The sequence below is a fragment of the Chiloscyllium plagiosum genome, chromosome 27 (genome assembly GCF_004010195.1).
Source record: "Chiloscyllium plagiosum isolate BGI_BamShark_2017 chromosome 27, ASM401019v2, whole genome shotgun sequence".
Taxonomy (NCBI): Eukaryota; Metazoa; Chordata; class Chondrichthyes; order Orectolobiformes; family Hemiscylliidae; genus Chiloscyllium; species Chiloscyllium plagiosum.
The window spans coordinates 939,949-964,219 of record NC_057736.1 but is presented as its reverse complement, the minus strand read 5'-3'; the positions used below and the strand labels follow the sequence as shown (position 1 = coordinate 964,219).

Genomic DNA, 24,271 nt, shown 5'->3' with positions numbered 1-24,271 from the left:
CAGCGCATTTCTGTGGAAAGAGATGGCAGGTGTTTTGGTGATGCTGTGACATATATTTATATAGAAAAGTACAGCTTAGATACAAGCAAACTAAACAGTGAAAATGACCAAAGTATTGTCTGATTTAATGAATGTCAAAAGTGGTCAAGCTAATTTTCTTTTCTCATTATCTGTTCCTAGGTTATAGAACATCTAGCAAGGTGGGTGTTTCTTTCCTAGCTCCATTTACCTTTGAACTGAGAGATTGCTAAGCATTTCAGAAGGTCATTAAGGGTCAGCCACATTGCTGTGGGTCTGGAGTCACGTGTAGGTCAGACCAGTTAAAGGTGGCAGGATCCCTTCCATTAAGAGTATTGGCAAATCATTTGGATTCTTACAAACAATCCATTTACCATGATTTTTGAGAATCATGGTATATATTCCAGGTTGGTGGGATTTGAACTCTGGCTCTCAGAGTATTAGCCTGGACTCTTAAAGATTGGTCTAATGACATTACCACTTACCTACTCTTTCCCAACTGACCACTTGTCTTGCCCTGTTGAAATCCTGGCAGTCCATTTGAAATGACAAGTAGAATGAACATATAAAACAGCAGAACTTGCCACATTTCACCATTTCACAATCTGCTGATTCCGCCATTGTGGTGGCTCGAATCTCAAACATCAACGAGACAGAGTACAGGAAAGAGACAGACAGGTCACTCGCATGTTGTAAAGACAACAATCTCTCCTTCAATGTCAGCGAAATGTAGGAGCTGGTCATTGACTTCAGGAAGCGGAGTGGAGCGCACACCCCTGTCTGTAACAATGCGGCTGAGGTGGAGGTGGTCAAGAGCATCAAGTTCCTATCAGTAAATATCATCAACAATCTGTCCTGGTTCATTCACATCGATGCTATGGTCAAGAAAGCACACCAACGCCTCTACTTCCTCAGGAGGTTAAGGAAATTTAGCATGTCCACAGTGACTCTTGTCAATCTTTATACATGCACCTTAGAAAGCATCCTTTCCAGGTGTTTCACATCTTGGTATGGCAACTGCTCTGCCCAAGACTGCAAGAAATTACGGAGAGTCATGAACACAGCCCAGTCCATCACACATACCAGCCTTCCATCTTTTGACTCCGTCTCCACTTCCTGCTGCCTCGGAAAGCAGCCAACATAATCAAAGAGCCCTCTCATCCCGGTTATACTCCTGAGCCCTCTTCCATCAGGGAGAAGTCACAAAAGTTTGAATACACTTAAGAACAGCTTCTTCCCTGCTGTTATCAGACTTATGAACGGACATCTCATATATTAAAATTGATCTTTCTCTGCCCCTTCTCTGTAGCTGTGAGACTATATTCTGCATTCTGTTCTATTACCCTGATGTAGAATGGAAGGTTTGATTTGTCTGGTTAGAATGCAAGACAATATTTTTCACTATATCTCAGTACACGTGACAATAATAAATCAAATCAAATTAAATCAAATCAAATGCTGAGGTGTAAATATTCCATTTGAGTTTAGTATGCTGGCCCATACCCCCTCCTCCACCTGGCCCTTTGTCTTCAGAAAAATGATACTCTGTTTTCTTGATGTCATATTGTGAAGTTCTTTGAACAACTCTGAAAGCACTGTTTGTGGGTTAACAGATATGCATGAAAACTATGAATGAACTTTACTGGAAATCAGCCTGAGTTTTCTGAAAGGTTTCTCTCTATGAGGCCTCATGAAATTTTTCACATTATCCTCCCAGGCTCACCTTGCTGCCTGTGCCCCATGTCCCTGTTGTACCCCACTTATCCACTCACCATTGCCAGGATCCCTTGGTGCTATCTTTAAACTGCACTTACTCAGAGAGAAGTAGGGGCATGGAATGCACTGCCTGCAACATTAATAGACTCGCCAACTTTAAGGGCATTTAAATGGTCATTGGATAAACATATGGATGATAATGGAATAATATAGGATAGATGAGCATCAGATTGGTTCTGTGCTATAATGTTCTATGTTCTATGCAGCACGGACCAAGACAATTCCTGACAATTGTCCTGGACATACTGGGCAGGAGAGAATTGACAATCTGCTTTGCCGACAGGAACCTGGAGGTGCTGGTAGATGGAGAGTCACAGGATGATGGCTGTCCACTTCCTCCAGGATGGGCAGAGGTGATGCTGCCAGCCTGGTCCAAGGTTACCACTTCGGTAGTGAAGTACCTACCTACAGTCTTGAAGAATATCCAGCAATGCCAGAACAAGATCAATGATCTTCTCCACTCTTTCAGTAACACCATCCTCTCACTGTGATACCTCACACTCACTCTATCTCCATCAGTGCACACACCCCTACCAAGGCTAACAGTGTACCTCTGTATTACCTGCAGCATCTTCGCTCACTCATTCACTCAATCCTACCCTACTCCCCAACCATCGAGCCCTGTACCCCCTATTCACTCACTTGGGACAGCTCACCACCAATTCCACCCCCCCCCCCCACAACAAACAAACAAACACGCACAAACACACACGCACGCACGCACACACGCAGTTCCATTATTAATACCTGTGCCAGCCACCTCTGTTTAAACAAATCTTTCTCTCATTCCAAGAGAAATTGGCCTACAGTTGGGAGAGATCCTCAAACATTCGCCTCCTCATTCCCTACAGAGAGAAAATCCTGGCCCTGGCCAATGACTGTTCAGTGATGCTGAAACTGTCATGTCCCAACAACAAAAAAGAACCACTGTTCATTGATGCGTTACTCTGCCATCGTTGCTCCTGTGAGTGCACTCTAACCTGCCTGAAGGTCTACCCCGTTTGTGATACATTCTCTCTTTCATCTCCTGCAAGTACCTGCACAGACCTCGGAGCCCAGAGACTATCACTCCCCCCATACCCCCTCCTCCACCTCAGAGGGATGAACTGCAGATCCCTGAGAGGTACAGCTGCCTCCTGCACCCTGCTCCCCCACTTCAGCTCAGTTAGACTCAGGAGCACATCACTGGCAAGTCTCTGCAGCTGGCTGAGGAAGAACCAGCCCAGGCTTGGAGGGCTGGCCCAGGCAGGAGAGGAGCCCGTGGTGTGGGCAATCAGGGATTTTATTGAAATACAAAAGCAGACACCCACAGGAGAAGCAGGTGGGGGAAAGCTGACTTGAAGTTTTGAGGGCGCCACCAATGCAGTTTGCATCAAGCTGTCTTTGATGCAAAGAGTGCTTCTATGGACAGGTTGGGGGCTGCCTTGGACAGTTAGGTGCAGCCCCCTCAGGATCTGCTGGATTTACATGTGGACTTGCTCCATCAAGGCAATTCTGTAGGTATCTCACAGGGAGACAGGCTGGGACCAGGAGGACGCATATACAGGGTGTCTCCTCTCAGGACACTGCACTGGGGTTCCATTTCCAGGCTGCCTGTGCACTATGCCTGGGCCCCCTAACCGCAAACACCCCCGGACCAAAATTCCAAGGTCAGTGGGCTCCATGGTGGAGCAGGCTCCCTCCACCTCAAGTATACCAAAACGCTCTGGGAGGGACAGAGAAAGCTGAGGGCTTGGACAGACGAGCTTCATTGTAAATATGTCCTCGTGTGTGATTATAAGTTCATAGAAAACTGTTTATTAATGAAGAGAAATAGCATCCAAATGAGATGTTAATATATGTTAATATATGTAAATAGTCTTCTCACCGTTCCCCCGTGACAATCTTGTGTCACTGTTCATACTCGGTTGGAAAATTGACCTTTTTGTTCCTGATTGGCTAACTCAGGTGATCCTCCCAATTTTCACATCATGGCCCACGTCATTCAGAGGCTGGGGAAAATTCTACCCAATGTTTTGGAAAGAAGTGTAAAATCTTCTGCAAGTGATTACTTAATTAATTGCCATTGAAGCTAATTACTTGTTTTGAGGCATATTAAATACTGTTTCTAAATACTATTTATGGCTGCTGCGAATTTCCTGAATTATTGTAGATTAAGTATAGTTATATAAGCAAAGGGGGAGAATAGAAACATTAGTCAGTGATAAGTCTGGAAGCCAAAACAGAAACTAGGATAGAATAGTGAATTATTTATATTAGTCAGTTAGAACTACCTCAGGCTGTACTGATTCTTGCATAAGATCTAATATCATGCACAAATGTTCAAGATTATTCTTACAATGAGAAGACTGAAACATCTGCTTTATTAAAATATTTTTCTACCTCTTACCTCACATGTATATTTTTTATTCTGTTCAATATCTTTCTTCACTTTTGTACGTACCGATGGTGCTTCACCATCCTCGGCAAGTGCTTTAGTTTCTGAATTTAATGTCACTGACTCAGTTTGTGGCTCAGACTCCCCCAAAACCTCAGTCATACTTCTAAAAAATCTGTAGAGAAGGAATAATTTACTGAAGCTGTGAATCTTACATTAATATTGCTTCAGCCTGACTACCAACATCTACAGTGTAATTTGAAATCTTTTCTAGCCTTATAAGCCCACCAATTTCCTTACATAATGTAAATAAGGTCACCATGATGCTAGTCTCTCATTAGAGAGAGGCAACTGATGGTGAGTTTAACCTGAGGGTCATCACACTTCAGGCAAGTGGCAAGGAAAATCTTCAAGGTAACCTCAGCTGATAAGGGAATTGAACCCTCAATGTTGGTGTCAATCTGCAGTACAAACCAGCTGTAAGCCAACTGAGCTAACTAACTCCTGAATAATATATAATGTAACATTATACACATACTCTATACTGCGAAAAAATGTTCTGTCATGGAATGTGGGTGTCACTGGCTGGGCCAACATTTATCGCCCATGCCTATTTGCCCTTAAGAAAGTGGGGGTGAGCTGCCTTGAACCACTGCATTCCATGTGCTATTGGTAGGATCACAATGCCCTTAGGGAGGGATTGCCAAGATTTTGACCCATCGACACAAAAGGAACAATATATTTCCGAATCAGGATGGTGAGTGGCTTGGAGAAGAACTTGCAGGTGGTAATGTTCCCATGTATCTGCCCTTCCTATTCTCATAGTGGTTGTGGGTTTGGAAGGTTCTGTCTAAAGAGCCTTGATGAATTTCTGTGTACAGACCTGGTACTGAGCATTGGTACTGTAGGGAGTGAATGTTTGTGGACGTGTTCAATCAAGCAGGCTACTTTGTCCTGAATGAGTGGAGCTGCACCCATCTAGGCAAGTGGGGAGTATTCCATCACAACTCTGATTTGAGCCTTGTAGATGGTGGACAAGCTTTAACGAGCCAGGAGGTGAGTTACTTGTTGCAATATCCCAGCCTCTGATCTGATGTTGTATTTATATGGTGAGTCCAGCTGAGTTTCTGGTCAAGTATAACCCCCAGGAAGTTCATAGTAAGGAATTCAGTGTTGTAATATCCTCATTGAATCACAAGGGCAGTGGTTAGACTGTCCCTTATTGAAGATGGTAATTGACTGGCATTTGTGTGTTGCAAATGTTATGAGGTACTTGTCAGCCCAAGCCTGAATATTGTCGAGGTCTTGTTGCATTTGGACACGGACTGCTTCAGTGTCTGTGGAGCTGAGAAACGTTTAAGTGTAATACTGTTCATTTCAATTTCACTGTAACAACATCACTTTGTTGCATAATTACTCCATCAATGTAGATTTCACCAGATGTACGGTCTATCAAGATTTGCAAATACAATATTATTGGGTGAGAGAGATAAACAATGGGTCAAGCTCATAATAAATCTTTTTATAAATTCAACAATATTCATTGTGGTACCAATAGGCAGGTGAGAGATAAATTCTTAATCGTAACGGTTATCTAGTAAATCATTCTGTGCATACGTTTGTATATGGGGTGAGGACAGAATGGGATGAGATTGTCATGCTTGCTATGATTCAGCAATTGGTTAAGACTCTCCCATTATAATAGCCAGTTGGATGGAGTACCAGAGGAGCTAAAGACACATGCTCCAGATCATCAGTACAATATCAAGAGCTAGGGATGAGGTTAATTCCCACTCAAATTTAGCCTTTTAACTATTAAAATGTTCTTCTCAAAAAATATTTTGTTGGTGTAATTTACAGATAGAAGTGGAAATTACTTAATTTGCTCAACTTTGAATCTATTACATATTCAGCATCTCAATTATGAAGAATAAAATCGCTTCCTTGCCAGAAATTAGGGCACCTTAACAAGAAGACTAAGTATATTTGTAATACAGACCATACGTCAGAGATGTAGAAGCAGGCCATTCAGCCCATCGAATCTGATCCACCATCCAATGAGATCATGGCTGATCTGATGATCCTTAACTCCACTTTCCTGCCTTTTCTCCATAACCCATGATTCCCATACTGGTTAAAAATCTGTCTATCTCAGCCTTGAATATACTTAGTGACCCAACCTTGACAAGCCTCTGTGGTAAAGAATTCTAAGGTTCACTAGCATCGAACAGAACAAATTCCTCTTCAACTCTGTCTTAAATGTGTAACTGTTATTGAGATGATGCCCTCTGGACCTAGACTCTCCCACAAGGGGAAACAACCTCTCCCTATCTACCCTGTCAAGCTCCTTTAGAATTTTATATGTTTCATTAATGTCACTTCTCATTCTTCTAAATTTAAACAAATATAGACCCAACCTACTCAATCTCTCTTCATAAGGCAGTCCCTCCATACCAGAGGTTTCTCTGGACTGCCTCCAATATCAGTCTTTCATAGGTTTAGACTCCTTCGTATTCCAGCTGTGGTATGGTTAGTGCCTTGTACAGTTCTAGCAAAACTTTCCTGTTTTTAGATTCCAATTCCTTTGAAATAGATGCCCGCACTCCATTTGCCAGCCCTATACCAGCTGAACATGTATGCTAGCTTGTAGTGATTTCCCAAATTTCTCTGTTCTTATGTCCTCCACTGTCTTTTTCCATTTAAATATTATTCAGCTCCTTGATTTTTCTTGCCAAATATATAATTTCACATTTCTTCACATTATATTCCACCTACCTAGTTCTTGTGTACTCACTTAAACTGCCTCTATCTCTCTGCAAACTCTTTGCCATTCTCACCACTTCTCTTCCCTCCTATTGTTGCATCACTCATAAACTTGACAATGGTGCATTCATTTTCCTCAACCAAATCATTACTGTAAAGTGTAAATAATTATGGCCCCAGCACTGATCTTCATGGCACTCCACTAGTTCCATGTTGTCATCTGAAAATGTTAGTCATTTCTGATGAAGGCTTATGCCCAAAATATTGATTCTCCTGCTCCTCGGATGCTTTCTGACCTGCTGTATTTTTCCAGCACCACAGTCTCGATTCCTCTATCCATGCTAACACACTACTTCCAACCACATGGGCTCTTATCATAATAAGTAGTCTGTTATGTGCTACCTTATCAAATGTCTTCCAAAAATCAAAATGCAGCCTTTCTGAATCTTTCTAGTGCAATGGTAATGAATTAAAAAGCCAGAGTTACATTCCACTCAAACATCTTTGCTGCAATTTGTGGAGCATTGTTACTTTATAGTCAATCTACCCTGATCACCAGGATTAGAGGAGCAGTCCTGTTTGACCCAGTGCTTGTTTAATGTGGATCATTAGTGATAAGGTGATGTTTGTAGCTCGGAGCATTTCCAAGATGTAAAGCATTTCAGGGTGAGTAAGGTCCAAGGGGAGAAAGATTCTGTTGTGGTAAGCTAATCATCCATCATCCCTGTGCTCCTTGACCTATATCGGCTTCCAGTTAAGCAAACACATCAATTTTATATTTTTATCCTTGTTTTCAAATCCCTCCATAATCTCTACTTTCCTATCTTGTAATCACCTCCAGCTCGAGCAATACTTCAAGATGTCAGTGCTCCTCCAATTCTGAGCTCTTGCCCATTCCCAATTTTAATTGCTTCACCACTGGGTCACTTGTAACTTCAAATGACAGGGTTCCACAGTCCGGAAATCTCTACCTAAAGTTCTTCAAATTTCGATCACTCTTTCCTCTGGAAAAAAAGCTTCTTATAACCCATGTCTCTGTCCAAGCTTTTATTTATCTGCCCTATTGCCTCTTTAGGAGGCTTGGTGCCAATTCGTGTTTGTAATATTCCTATGAAGCACTTCAGGACAGTAACTACATTAAAGGTTCTACAAATATGATTTGTTGTTTTGTTGAGTGTTTTTAATGGCTTCATTGAATAAACCCAAAATAAAATTCAGACTTCAAGTTATTTTGTTTGAAGATCCATACTTTGCAACAAAAATATAACTTAATAACTTCCATTTTGATAAGATCCCTCATAAGAGGTTAGTGGGCAAAGTTAAAGCACATGGGATGAAGAAAATATACTGTCATGGATCACGAATTGGTTGACAGACAGGAAATAGAGAGTGGGAATAAATGGTTATTTTTCTGAGTGAGGCAGTGACTAGTAGAGTACCTCAGGGATCAGTGCTTGGGCCCCAGCTATTCAAGATTTATAAATCACCTGGATGAGCGAACCAAATGCAACATTTCCAAATTTATTGACAACACAAATTTGAGCAATGTTGTGACAAGGATGCAAGGAGGCTTCAAGGTGATTTAGTGATCCGTTGAGTTGAGTGAGTGGTCCGTAGTGGGAACAATTAATTCCTAGAGTTTTTCTGGTCCACTATTGGAGATCTCCTGGTATCCTTTGAAAGTAGGAAAGTTTCACTCTTCTTTGCAGAACAGGTTTTAGATTGAAGTCTTTGTTCCAATGACACCAATAGTGGAGAACTTTCACCCCCACAGAGACATTTGATGGTTTCATTGTGAGCTATATATTCCAACTGATGAATCTTAATGTCCAGGTGACTATCCCCTTTGATAGCCTTTTCTGAATGTAATCGTCAGTGCCAACCATCAAACATTTCTTGTACATTCTTGAGAGTATATCTATTTGCAGGATTTTAGTGGCCATTTTCAAGTATCACAGCTCATTTTTAACTGTTCTGCTCTCAAGCCCAGAGCTTTTGTGTTAGTGGATGATATTTCAAGGAGTAAAAGTCTGCATTCTATATTATCATGATAATTGAGTGCATAGCACAGAAACCTACCATTCACTTCAATTGGTCAATGCTAATCATAATATATAGAACACAACGCTCCTCCATCTTACCCAATCACCATAATCTTCTATTCCAATCTCCTTCTTATGCTTTTCCTTTCAACAACTCCATACGAAATTGCATATTCTTACCCCTCAAGGGAAAGAAATGTCTTATTCTGTTTCATTTTTGTTAAACTTACCTGTTGCACAGCGTAAAGGCTAAACTGTTAAGGGAAAAAATGATTGACCTCTTAGAGTCAAATCAACCTCAAGTTTTGAAACAGTGTACCCAATAGGAGAGCAATGTCCAGATATGTCATAAACACCAAAGATTCAAAAGTGAGAAGTACAATTGTTTCCGAGCAATCGCCTTAGTAACAGATATTCTAAACAAATAATTGTGACATCATACAAGAGATACTTTGACCTTTTAATCTTTAGTATTTCTGACGACTGAAAATCTCTACCTAAGGTTTCTTACGACTGGAAACTATTATGTTTCCTTGAATTTTGTCTGCAATCTTCTTGTCTGTCAAAATCTGTAATGTTAAAATTAAACCTTAGACGATGTGTTCAATATAGAACCCATTTTCCTGCCGAGGCTGTTCCAGCAAGCACATTCAAAGTGCATTCTACTTGGCGCGACTTACTGCCATCTGCAAGAAGCATTGGTCCAAAGTCCCCTCGGCTTTAACAGGGACACATACCAAGAATCATGGCAAAAATCATGTCTTATAGCTCAAACAAAGCAACACATTTCTGGTCCAAAGTTCTATGTACCTAGCTTTTTTAAACAGAAAGCTTCTATTTGACATTTCCAGTCTCTGTGGCCTTGCTGCCTGCCGCAACGATCCTTTAATTTAGTGGAAGCAGGTGAATCAGGCATAGCATTCATTACCATGCCTCCAGTAGCTTTCCTAAAGGATCAGTCTGAGTATTTGCAGGTCATTGAGTCCAGAGAAAATAAGGACTACAGATGCTGGAGATCAGAGTCAAAGAGTGCGGTGCTGGAAATGTACAGTAGGGCCAGCAGCATCCAAGAAGCAGGAGAATCAATGTTTCAGGCATAAGCCCTTCATCAGGAATGTGGGGAGGGAGGGAAAGGGGCTGAGAGATAAATAGGTGGGGGGGGGTTCACAGAGGTCATTGAGACAGAAGATCCTGGTTTAATTGGTGAAAGAATCAAAGACAACATGAGGAAAACATTACTTCGGCAGAAAGTTGTGATCTGGAATGGACAGCTGAGACTTAGATTGATTGTCACATGTATACAAAAAAGCGAAAAGTGTTTTCTCGCATGCGAAAAAAAAGTCGCCATGCTCTGATGCCATCCTGAAATACTGAATATAAAGCAAGATTTTACTGCAATAAGGTTCATCACCCCTTCTTGCTACCCTCTGCTAATTCTCTGTTGCTGTTTGACATCGGCCAGGGTTTCTGTTACGGGCTCCATGCTCTCGGTTACTGACTCCGGGGTCTCGGTTACTGGCTCCAGGGTCTCGGTTATTGGCTCCGGGGTCTCGGTTACTGACTCCGGGGTCTCGGTTACGGGCTCCATGCTCTCGGTTACTGGCTCCGGGATCTCGGTTACTGGCTCCAGAGTCTCGGTTACTGACTCCGAGGTCCCGGTTACTGACTCCGGGGTCTCGGTTACTGACTCCGGGGTCTCGGTTACGGGCTCCGGGGTCTCGGTTACGGGCTCCGGGGTCTCGGTTACTGACTCCGGGGTCTTGGTTACGGGCTCCGGGGTCTCGGTTACTGACTCCGAGGTCTCGGTTACTGACTCCGGGGTCTCGGTTACGGGCTCCGGGGTCTCGGTTACGGGCTCCGGGGTCTCGGTTACTGACTCCTGGGTCTCGGTTACGGGCTCCGGGGTCTCGGTTACGGGCTCCATGTTCTCGGTTATGGGCTCCGGGGGCTCGGTTACGGGCTCCATGCTCTTGGTTACGGACTCCGGGGTCTCAGTTACGGGCTCCGGGGTCTCAGTTACGGGCTCCGGGGTCTCGGTTACTGACTCCGGGGTCTCGGTTACTGACTCCGGGGTCTCTGTAATGCTCCCCGGAGTCTCTGTAACATGCTCCAGGGTCTCTGTAATGGGCTCCGGGGTCTCTGTAACGGGCCCTGGGGTCTCTGTAACACACCCTGGGGTCTCTGTAACACGCTCCGTGGTCTCTGTAACACGCTCCGTGGTCTCTGTAACACGCTCCGGGGTCTCTGTAACACCCCTGGGGTCTCTGTAACATGCTCCGTGGTCTCTGTAACACGCTCCAGGGTCTCTGTAACACGCTCCGGGGTCTCTGTAACACGCTCCGGGGTCTCTGTAACATGCTCAGGGTCTCTGTAATGGGCTCCAGGGTCTTTGTAATGGGCTCCAGGGTCTCTGTAACACGCTCCAGGGTCTCTGTAACAGGCTCCGGGGTCTCTATAACACGCCCTGGGGTCTCTGTAACACACCCCGGGGTCTCTGTAACAGGCTCCGGGGTCTCTATAACACGCCCCGGGGTCTCTGTAACATGCTCAGGGTCTCTGTAACGGGCTCCAGGGTCTTTGTAATGGGCTCCAGGGTCTCTGTAACGGGCCCTGGGGTCTCTGTAACACGCTCCGGGGTCTCTGTAACAGGCTCCAGAATCTCTGTAACGGGCTGTGGGGGTCTTGGTTACAGGCTCCAGGGTTTCTGTTATTGGCCTGCCTCCACTATCGCTGTGGGAGAGTAGATTTAGAAGCAGTATTTAAAAGAGATCTGATTAAGTGTTTGAAGGAAACAAATTTGTAAGGCTATGGAGAATTGAAGAGTTGGTGACATATGGTATTGAAACTGGATGAGTAATTCAGCAAGCCTGTTGAGGGTGTGCATTCCACCATTGCAAATAGTGAAATTTGAGTTCAATAAAAATCTCAAATTAAAAGCTAGCCTATTGGGATCTTGTAACCACTGTCAATTGTTGTAAAATCCCATCTGCATCACTAATGTCTTTTAGGGAAGTAAATCTGCTGTTGTAACCTAGTCAGGCCTCCAGGTAACTCCAGACCCATAGAATGTGGTTGACTCTTAATCACATTCTGGGCAATTAGGGATGACTACTAACAGATGCTGGTATCGCCACAGATGTCCACATCCTAAACATAAATTTTAAAGAAAACAAGGAGTAGTACTAAATGAACAGCTCTACCAAGCCATTTGGCACAGTTACATAGTGCAGCCCTACAATTCAACAAAGAGTGTCAAAATTCAGCATTGGCTCTGCTACTGAAGTCCTTGTGTCAAAATAAACAAAGTCTAACTCAATTATTAAAAGAGACTGTTCTGACTTCACACCACTAACACACAGTCACAAAAATTACACAGTTTGAATACTGGATGTATTTCCAGTTTTTCCAGTTTCGAAAATGGATAGATATTCTTACAAAAGGTCCATAGATATGCTTCCATAATACAATATGCCAACCATTCAAAAAACGTTTTTAATCCACTAACCAAGAATATAATACTTATCTATCACTGCAAACAATATCAAAGGTCCTTTGCTGGATTTACTTAATTTCTTAAAAGACGTTGCATTAATATAGCTATTTTCACAACTTCAGGATATTGCAAAGTGTGCAACAGCCAAATTGGTGATGTCACTATTGTAAAGCAAACGAAAGTGCAGTGAAATTCAGCACAGCAAACTCCAGTAGCAACAGAGAAATGACCAGATTATGGTTAAGTCATGCTTGTTCAAAAATAAATATTGACTAGAGCAAGGGAGACTGTCCCGCAGTTCTCTGAGTAGTGGCAATGAGATATTTTACATCCACCTCAGAGAATAAATAATTGCCTTTAGTTTAGCATCCTATCTGAAAGAATATTTTATTATCACCGCATTGAAATGAGGTGTCAGCTAATCTTGGCACTTATCGTAAAATTCAGAAAGATTCCTGATGTCGTTGTTATCTGCTGGATTCTGATTAGCCTTTAATGGGACACCTCAACTAAACCACACGGTGGCACGGTGGCTCAGTGGTTAGCACTGCTACCTTACAGCGCTGGGGACCTGGGTTTGATTCCAGCCTCAGGTCTGTGCAGTTTGCACATTCTCCCTGTTTCTGCTGGGTGCTCTGGTTAGGTGAATGGGCCATTAAAATTGCCCATCGTGTTCAAGGATGTGTAGATTAGGTGCATTAGGGGCAAATGCAGGGAAATAGGTCTGGATGAGTTACTCTTTGGAGGGTCACTGTGGACCTGTTAGGCCGAAGGGCCTGTTTCTACACTGTAGGGATTCTATAATTCTTGAGCTAGAGAATAGTTAACTTTTATTCTGTTTTATGACTTGCTAATGTAACCTGCTGGAAATTGATCCCTGCTGTTCCTGGAGTTGTTTCAAAAGTTAAATATTTTGGCAATGTTTCATAATTTATTTGACTTTCAAACTCAGGTTGATAGAAGTGGTGAATCAGGTTTCTGCATTAAGTAATAAATAGTGATTTTTACACAATTAATTAGACTGTAGATACAGTTAAACAGCTAGAAACTGTCAGAGGGATTGGTTACTTGGATGGCTAACCTGAGATGCAGTGTTGCCAACATTATGGGTTCAGTTCTTGTATCAGCTGAAATTATCATGAAGGTCTCACTTGAGGCATGGTTGATCTCAGTTGTCTGTCTCTCTCATGAGAAAGTGGGACTATGGTGATTTCACTATCAACTGCCAACATATAGTACTTATTAAAATTAAAATTAAAACAACTGTTGCAGGGAAGTTAAATTGTTTGTCTTCAGGTTTATAGTGAGTTTTGACTGCAGAGAACAGGGAGACCACTCCTGAGCTGGGAAAGAGCCGCACTTCTTTCTGTCTATTTACAACCCGATCCCAGCTTCAAGCTATGCAGTTATCTGAGAACCAATCATGCAGTTGCTAACAAGCAAAAAGGTCTCTGTCATCAATAACTGGTCACTAGTCTGAGCAACTTTGCATTGCAGCAAAAGCTGTTTTGGCACATCTACAGCTTCAAATCATCTTCAACTGCAAAATAACTGCTTGTTCAAACAGTTCAAACATGATGTCTGGCATAAATCTCAGGTTAGATGCTTCTCAAAACTACAGCCACTCTTAAACACTAGCTTTTAAAACCACTTTTTCTCATTTCAATCCCCAATTTTTAAAAGTACAAAATAAAAAGACATGGCCCTTAAATTGTGTATTCTCATGTACCTTCGCTTGGAGCATACACTTAAGTGGCTCATTTTCTGTTTATTTTCTCTCATTCTTTAGTTAACCTGTATCTTGCACTGTTATGAAAGAATAAATGACATACTTAAAGGAATTCTTTAAAACAGTCCAAAGCTTCAACCATATCACAGAATCATAACATTAGTCCAATGCAAAAAGTAGCCATTTGCCAATACTGATTGCCATTGGAATGGTTGCACATATGCAGATTAGAGGGGCTGCTGACTAGTGTCTCAGCTGTTTGCAATTCACATCAATACTGAGATGACGAAAGTGAAGGCATGGTAGCTAAATTTACAGATCACACCAAGATAGGTAGGAAAGTATGTTGTGAAGAAGATATAAGGAGTTTACAGAAGGATCTAGGTATGTAGAAAAATTTGGCAAAAATCTGAAAGATGAGAGTAAATTGTAGGATATATGATATTGGCCACTGTCAAGAAAGATGAAAATGCAGAGTATTACTTAAATGGAGAAGAACTGTGTAATTCTAAGGTGCAGAGTGATTTATGTTCTGGTGCCTGAATTTTTAAAAAAGCTGGTTTTCAGGTACAGCATGTAATCAACTAACTTAATGAGATATTTTCCTTTCTTATAACAGGAATTGTAAAAGTTAAGATGTTATTCATCAGTTATCCAAGGCATTAGTGAGAACACAATTCAAATATTATGTGCAGTTTTGATCTTATTATTTAAGTAAAGACATAAATGCATTGGAGAGGGTTCAGAGGAGGCTTACTAATTTGATGCCTGGAATGAGTAACTTATCAAATGTGAACAGATTGGACACATTGAACTTGTTTCTGCTGCAATTTAGGAGTGGGATGACTTAATTGAAGCATGTACGATAAAAAAATGGTCTTGACAAGGTGGATGTGGAAGCAATGTTTCTTCATGTGGGTCAGTGCAGAACCAGGAGACACTTAAAATTATGGGCTGCCCTTTTAGGATAGAAATTAAGAGAATTCTTCTTATAATATGATCCAACTTTGGAACTTTCTGCCTCAGAAGGCAGGGTCACTGAATATTTTTAGAGATACGCAGATTATTTTAAGTCAAGGGAATCAAAAGTTATCAGGGATTGATGGGAATGTAAAATTCAAAACACAAACCAATCAGCAAAGATTTGATTGATTGGCAGAGCAGGCTTAAGAGGCCGATTGTGTACTTCTGCTCCTATTTCATATCTTCATATCCTTACACCTACTAAAAAAGCCTTGAACACTGTTTTCTTATTAACTGCTCTCTTAGCCTATCTTGTGAACCTTAATGACTAATGCATGACTCATACAAACTAGAAACTTCCAGACTTCATTGACAGTCTATGCTAAATTAGCTGAATTAGTTAGCATGCCAGTGCGAGTGCTATAGTTTATCTCTGTATAGATTAAAGAGGTAAAATGGATCACTGATCTGAAAAGCTATCCACTGAGACATTCAAGAAGTGTGAATATATGGGTAACAATCAGACCAGTGCAGTTGTTTCCATCTCTTCTCATTTCTCACTATTTGCTGACACTCACAGATGAGGTCTTCATAGAAAGATTACTATTGTGTCTGAGGTATAAGAGACCAACTGAAGAATCTTACCCAGCGAGAAATCAATTATGTCTTTTGGACAGTAGTAAAGAGACAAAATTACCTTCAAAAAGGTAGCCATGATGTGGAGGTGCTGGTGTTGGATTGGAGTGGGCAAAGTTAAAAATCACACCACACCAGATTACAGTCCAACAGGTTTATTTGGAAGCACTAGCTTTCAGAGCACTGCTCCTTCATCAGGTAACTAGTTAGTACTTTGAAAGTTAGTACTTTGAAATAAACCTGTTGGATTATAACCTGGTGTTGTGTGATTTTTAACTTCAAGAAGATAGAAAAGGAGAATGACCACAATGAAATTGTGCCCAGCAATGTATGAAAGTCTTCAAAGAAAAGATGGGTGAAAACTGGCAGAAACAAATGAGAGGAATATGTAAAATTCCAAATGTTGTATAAAAGTACATTTTTAAAAAAAAAATCAAGATGCTTTCAATTTTTGGCATAATGCACATAATACTTCACTCACAAAGAACCCCTCATTTGTTGATTCCACAGCAACAGCATGGTACAACTGTCCTCCAAATGTCCTTATATTGTTGTTTGAAGGGTATTGTGAATAAACTCTAGCTAGCCACTCTAATTATAAGATCCTTAACATTTCTTTACCCTTGACCTTCAGCAGTCAATCAGGCTTTGCTGTTCAGATACACTGAAAGACCATTAGTTATCACCTTGGGATGCACAATAGTTACTTGTAATGTATCCCTGAATTATATTTTGGTTCAATACAACAATTTCAGCGATTTGCAAATCTTATTGCAGTTCTAATCAGTACAGAAGATCAAACATTTTAGATTTTTAAAAGAAATTTGGCATTTGCATTATAGACAAGGGAGACAGCAAAATGGGTTGGAGAATAATCTTAAAATTTAACCACAAGTCCATGTCTATATTTATATACCTTAGCTTAATGTTCAGGTTTGTAAGGAAACGGGTGAACATTGCACATGAATCTAATCTCTACATTTTTGCCATATGTGGCTATATTCTGCATTATTTGTTCATACAATTGGATTTTTTTAAAGAGAACAGTTGTCCCCTGCCATATTCCAGCTCATTGCGTTTTTGCAGTTTTCAAACCGATCTATAACTTAGAAGAGGAACAAACTAGCTACGTGGAAACATCTTCCACATATGTATCTAGTGACTAAAAAGATTAACATAAATACAAAACAAAATGGTCTTTTATTTAAATTAACTCACGTCAAACACAATCATTTTTAGTCAAACGTTATATCTGTCTGGATAACAAATGTTATTTAAAAGGATCCCTTCACAATAGGTCACAATGATTACCTATTTGCATTTTGTCCAATTTGTCCTTCAGATTCATAAACTCATCTGCTTAATGCAGGGGATAAATTATTTCCATATCCCAGAGCACCCAGTGGGAAACTCCATGTATTTTCAATTGCAATTATTTATGTGTGTGCCCATAATTATTTGAGAAAATTATTTGAGAAAATCTTGGAAATTCCATAGAAAATATATGGCTATCACATGCCTATGATTTTATGGATACATGTGGGACAACATTGTTAATCAGTAGTTGTACATTTATAAATGTATTAATACCATCTAGTGGCAGAAAGAAGGCATCACAGAATTTTTAAAAAATACTAGTCACACAAGATTATTCTGGGATTACATTTAAAAGGTCAGAAGACAGCAAACTGACATTATCAATTACAATTTTTCAATGTCACTCATTCACTGGAGTGGAGATATCTGTCTCCAGCATGACTTTAAAAAATTTGATTATCATGTGTTGCAAGCCTCACATATCACGGGGGGGAAAAAATACACATTATTGTTCTATATCAGGAAATGGCTGCTCCTCCCATTCATTTTAATAAAGATCAATAATAGATCTTGATCTAAAAAGGCTGACTCCTAACCAAACAGAAATGACTCTAACCTGACAACTGACTGAAGACAGCTGGAGTATTTATCCCCTGTACAGGTCTATGATGTAATGTAAACACAACAATAGTGGGACAGTTTTATATCTTTAAAGTGTTTATCTTAGAGAGTGATTACTTATTCTTCTCCAATTCTTAGTTACGTCCAGGTAAGAGTTGTTCTCATTTGCCATTCTTTACTTCATGTCATCTTTATTTTACGAGTTGATCAAGCACAGCAATACCACCAAAAGCTTGATTTAATCTTTTAGCTGTCTTGGTGTTAACTCTCCTTGTTGACTGTGCTGGCAACACACAGCGTAACACCTACAATAATCAGCAGCATTCCTATCAGAGCCACTGCAAAAGAAATATGAAAAAACATGTTTTTAGAATTACTTGACAAATGTACAATGAGCAAGACGACTCCCAATGCCACCTCAATGGTTTTATTTAAAAGAAGACGATGCACATTGACACATTTGCTGTAAAACTGTCTGCTCAGACAGTGGACAATGCAGTGGTGCAAAGCTGAGTGAGTACGCAAAAGCATGGCACATGTAATATAATGTGAGCTTTTGGTACTAAACTTTGAAGGCAGATTGTTACCTGAATTGCAAAACTGATAGAGGGGAAATGTGCAATGAGACCTGGGTGTCCTCATACTCCAGCTGCTATGGTAAGCATGCAGGTACAGCAGGCAGTAAAGAAGGTAAATGAAATGTTGGCCTTCACAGTGACAGGATTCAAGTACTGGAGCAGGAATGTCTTGCTGCAATTATACAGAGTCTTAATGGGACAACAACTTAAATATTTTGTGCACCTTTTGGTCTCCATATCGGAAGAAGAACGTTCTTGCTATAAGGTTAGCAAACTGGGATGACAGGACTAATGTATGAACAGAGGGTAAATCAGTGAGGGCACTATACGCTTGAATTCCGAGGAATGAAAGGGGTATCACAGAAAAACCTATAAAATTCTAACATGATTAGACAGATCGATGCAAGAGGGATTTTGCTAATGGTTCAAAACCAGGGAGTCACAGTCTAAGGATATGGGGTAAACCAGTTAGGACTGAGATAAGGAGAAATTTCTTCACCCAGAGAATGATGAGCCTATCGAATTCACTACCACCGAAAGCAGCTACAGACAAAACATTGTATGACTTTGTTAAGGATTTGGATATAGCACTTGGGATTAAAGGGATCAAACAATCTGGGGGATACCAGGAAGAGGATACTGAGTTGGATGATCAACTATCATCATAATAAATATTAGAACAGTCTGAAAAGACCAAATGAGGCATCTGCTACCTCAACCTTTGGATAAGTACCCGAAGCTTCCTCTCTTTTCTTATTCAATTGTATACATCCCCCGACATCCAGTGATCTCTGCATCTGTTGGTCCCACACTTCACCTTTACAACAACATGTTGACCAGGCACTCTTGTTATCGTCCTTATGACAGACACTCACTGCTCTGATGTGGATTTTCCTGCAAGTAGCTACTTCCTATCCACTTTGGCCATATCCTATCCTGTCTTATTAAAATTGGCCTTCCTTTATTTCTGGCTTATCTTTGTCGTTATCCATAATTACTTTAAATTTTACTTTATCACCAAATTACCAGACAGACCTGCTTCCCACCACTGCCACAGCTACCACTTGCCCAGCCTCATTCCTTAAAAATTAGATCTAAATTCCCTTTCTTGTAGCACTTACATGCTATTTCAAAATGTTCTCCTGTAAGCCCCCTCTAAGCCTTTCACAGTTTGTCCATCCCAATGAATGCTGGAGAAGTTGAAATCCCCTTCTATCATTACCCTAGTAGAGTCATAGAGCTGAACAGCATGGAAACAGACCCTTCTGTCCAACTTGTACATGCCGACCAGATATCCTAAATTAATCTAGTCCCATTTGCCAGCATTTGGCCCATATCCCTTTAAACCCTTCCTATTCATATACCCATCCAAATGCTTTTTAAATGTTGTTATTGTACCAGCCTCCACCACTTCCTCTGGCAGTTCATTCCATGCAAACTCCGCCCTCTGCCCCTTAAAAGATTGCCCTTTAAATCTCTTTTAAATCTTTCCCCTCTCACCTTAAACCTGTTCCCTCTGGTTCTGGACTTTCCTACCCTGGAAAAAGACCTTGGCTACTCACTACTTACGCCCCTCATGATTTTATAGACTTCTATGAAGTCACCCCTCAGCCTCCGACACTCCAGTGAAAATAGCCCCAGCCTATTCAGCCTCTCCTTATAGCTCAAACCCTCCAACTCTGACAACATCCTTGTAAATCTTTTCTCAACCCTTTCAAGTTTCACAACATCTTTTCTATAACAGGGAGACCAGTATTGCATGCAGTATTCCAAAAGTGGCCTAATCAATATCCTGTACAGCCACAACATGATCTTCCAACTCCTATATCCAATGAATGACCAATAAAAGCAAGCATTTCTGGCATTTTCTTCACTATCATGTCTATCTGCGACTCCACTTTCAAGAAACTATGAACCTGCACTCCAAGGTCTCTTTGTTCACCAACATTAGTTTTACAGTTCCCTTAGATTTGCCTCCATATGTGTCTTTCTATCTCTCCCTGATTGTTTGGTGATCTATAGTACACCCCAAGCAAAATGATTGCCCCTTTTATGTTTTTAAGTTCTACCTCTACGACTTTGTTTGAGGAACCTTCTAAGTTATCACTCCACCTTACAGCAATCATTGGCACCTTGATCAATATTGCAACACCATCTCCTCTTTTACAAACCTTGCATCTTACCCAAAGATTTTATATCTTAGGATACTGAACCGCCAGCCATATCCCCACACATTACTTAACACCCTCAAGTCATCTGCACTACTTGCAAAACATCTAGCATTAAAATAAATGCCATCTAGCCTTGCCAGGTTCTTTTGTGCCTTAACTCGATTACATTTGCACTGCCTTCTAGACTGACTTGGATCTTCTATACCTGTTTGTGCATTATGTCCTACTGTATCTCCATTCTGTATCTCATGACCTTTTCAAATTAATTTAAACCCTAAACAACTGAACTACCAAACCCCCTGCAAGGACGTTGATCCTGTTTCAGTTCAGGTTCAACCCTTTGGAGTTTTACAGGTTCCACCTTCCCCAGCAATGAACAAAGTCATCCAGGAATCTAAAGCCCTCCATTCCGCTCCAACTCTTTAGCTACACATTTATTTGTTCTATCGACCTATTCCCATGCTCACTAGCATTTCAGAAGAAACAAGATAAATGTATGTGAGAAAAAGAAATACATGGGAGGTTGATGGGTTGGAGGACGAAGGCTAGGAGGATGCTTGACTGGAACTTGAATACTGACTAGGTCTCATGAGTAAGTGGTTTGGTTCTATACTGTAAACACTAGGAGAAACATTGTGTATCAATGCTGCACTTACATTTGCCACCAATCTCTTCACCAAGCAACTTTCCAGTCAGTAATGTGAAGAGAAATGTCAGCGAGTTTGATAAAAGCACAGCCAATGACAGATCTGCAACGAATAAATATTTATTATTGACTAACTACCTCTCAAAAATTACAGAAAGAAGAGTAATTGTTGTGTCCATTATCAATGAACACATCACAAATGTGAATTAAAATGTAAGATAAACAGTGTTCTTCCAGCACCACTAATCCAGAATCTGGTTTCCAGCATCTGCAGTCATTGTTTTTACCTATATTTTTACCTTTCCTTGGTCTTACCATTTATCTCAAAATTAAAATTCTTTAAACAATGAGGACATTTTTAATCTTAGAAGCTGTTAAAATTTTGCTTGAAATTGATCTAATGAGATATACCAGTCACTATTTACAGGAGCTAAGTTTCATTCACAGGCACAACCATTTGGAAACGGGAAGGACTTTTTTACATTAACTCATGGGATGTGGATCTCGTCAGTTCAGCCAGCATTGATGGGCTATCGCTAACTGTCCTTCAGAAGGTGGTGCAGAATCTTGAAGGCCATGTTATGTAGGTACACACAGCGTTATTAGGAAGGGAGTCCAGTGACAGTGAATGCATAGCATACACAGTAGTCCCCCCATAACCACGGGGGATACATTCCAAGACCTTCGAAGAGTCTGTTGCCGTGCTGTGCATCTCTATGACTCTACCGCGGAAACCTGAAACCAAGGATAGGAGTGAACACATTCATTTAAATAGGAATTTTACCTTCCCGGCAGCCCTGTCCCTTGTTCTAGAATGTTCCCTGCAATATGTCAGGCCATGGTAAATCGCGGGAAACAATTTCACAGATACAGTAGTTCTAAATCAGGATAGTGTGTGGTCTGGAGGAGGACCATTCTGAGAACTCTGTTTCTCACTCTACAACTTGCCAGACCAGCTGAGTTTCTCAAGCATATTCGGTTTTGTTTCAGGTACCCAATATCTGCAATATTTTTATTTTATTTGGCCATTTATGACTAGATATGGCACGGCTGCAAATGATCTAATGGTTGTGCAATCACTTAGCTGTCTATCGTACACAATTTCTGCTGTTTGGCACTCAAGGAGCCCTGTGTTATCATTTCACCAGGATGGCAGCTCGTTTATAAAAATGCCTGTTGCTGCTCCTGACATGCCCTCCTGCATTCTTAATTGTTGCAGGGTTGATCTCCTTGCATTATGATAATAGCATGATGGGGAAATGTGCCAAGCTATGAGGTTAGAAATTGTGGATAAATAAAACTGAGGCTATTGATGACCCACAATAACAGATGGGAATAATTTTAAGTTATACACATATGCTCCAAATTACACTTATAGTCTCAAATAGTTGGAATTCTATTCATTCGTGAGAGGTGGGCATTGCTGGCTGGGTAAATGTTTATTGCCTATCACATGCCACAATTGCTCTTGAGGAGGTGGTGGGGAGTTGCTTTATTGAATCGCCGTGGTATAGGTACACCACAACGTTTGAGACTTCTGACCAGTTTTGCTACAATGGATAGCCCATTTCAGAAGGCAGTTAAGAGTCAACCACATTACTGTGGGTCCAGAGATGTACAAGCTTGCCCACCTCAAAGGTCATCAGTGTAACAGATGGGCTTTTATGACCATTGTTTCATGATCTTCAATGGACTCCTCATTCCAGGTTATTTTCTTTTAATTTAAATGCCACCATTTGCTGAGGTGGGATTCAAACTTTGATCCCCAAAGCATTACCTAGGTCTCTGGACAAAACTTAGGTCCAGTGACAAAACCAATAACCATCACTTTCTCTCAAGAAATGGGAAAAGCCTCAAAAACTGGCAATTGATAAAGAAACTGCAGTAAGTAGTCATGACTTTAATAAAACATCAGTAATGTAAAGCATTTATTAGAATGAACAGAGACACCAACCTGTAGAAGCCAAAGTGAAGTAGTAGATGACTGATCCACTTTGATTGAGAAGAAAAGGCACTAAATACTGAAAGACATTAAATGAAAGAAAAACAAGTAGACACTGTTTTTCACAAGATCCGAAGATGTTGTTTATGTGTTGGCTGGAGTCTGGAATAGGCCTGGTACTTTGCTCTGCCCTTTAAAATCCTTATGCCAGACAGACTAATCCAGGTAATTGTAGTAGGTATTAATTACTGAGGTTATTTTACAGGCAAATGTGAATCCAGGTCCAGCTCAGAGCCAGACAACACACTGAGATATCCCAGTGGGATAGGGCGGCACAGTGGCTCGATGGTTAGCACTGCTGTCTCACAGCACCAGGGTCCCAGGTTCAATTACAACCTTGGGCGACTGTCTGTGTGGAGTTTGCACATTCTCCCCATCTCTGCGTGGGTTTCCTTCGGGTACTCTGGTTTCCTCCCACAGTCCAAAGATGTGCAGGTCAGGTAAATTGGCCATGCTAAATTGCCCATATTGTGAGGTGCATTAGTCAGAGGGAAATGGGTTTGGGTGGGTTACTCTTCGGAGGGTCGGAATGGACTGGTTGGGCTGATGGGCCTGTTTCCACACTGTAAGGAATCTAATCTAATCAAACTGCCATCCTTATGAATTGGTACTTCAGATCTGTGTTCACTGGGGAAGACTCAAGCAATCTCCCAGAGGTAACAGTGGCTGAAGGACCTGAACTTAAGGGAATTTATATTTGCCAGGAATTGGTGTTGGAGAGACTGTTGATAATTCCCTGGGGCCTGATGGTCTACATCCCAGGGTACTGAAGGAGGTGGCTCGAGAAATCGTGGATGCGTTGGTGATTATTTTCCAGAGTTCAATAGAATCGGGATCAGTTCCTGCGGATTGGAAGGTGGCTAATGTTGTACCACTTTTCAAGAAAGGTGGGAGAGAGAAAGCAGGAAATTATAGATCAGTTAGTCTGACCTCAGTGGTGGGAAAGATGCTGGAGTCTATTATAAAGGATGAAATTATGACACATCTGGGTAGTAGTAACAGGATAGGTCAGAGTCAGCATGGATTTATGAAGGGGAAATCATACTTGACTAATCTTCTGGAATTTTTAGAGGATGTAACTCTGGAGATGGACGAGGGAGATCCAATAGATGTAGTGTACCTGGACTTTCAGAAAGCTT

At 41.1% G+C, this 24,271-nt stretch overlaps 1 protein-coding gene across 1 annotated transcript in view; it reads right to left on the bottom strand.

The window, feature by feature from the left end:
• Window positions 1-16,978: 16,978 nt before the first annotated feature.
• Window positions 16,979-24,271, bottom strand: part of tmem234 (transmembrane protein 234) — a 15,884-nt gene continuing 8,591 nt past the window's right edge. Inside the window, exons 3-5 of the mRNA XM_043717204.1 lie at window positions 23,085-23,151; window positions 21,141-21,233; window positions 16,979-18,073 (exon numbers count right to left, since the gene is read on the bottom strand). Of these exons, the coding sequence (XP_043573139.1) occupies window positions 17,997-18,073; window positions 21,141-21,233; window positions 23,085-23,151 (237 nt within the window). The 3' untranslated portion in view covers window positions 16,979-17,996. The remainder of the gene's footprint in view (window positions 18,074-21,140; window positions 21,234-23,084; window positions 23,152-24,271) is intronic.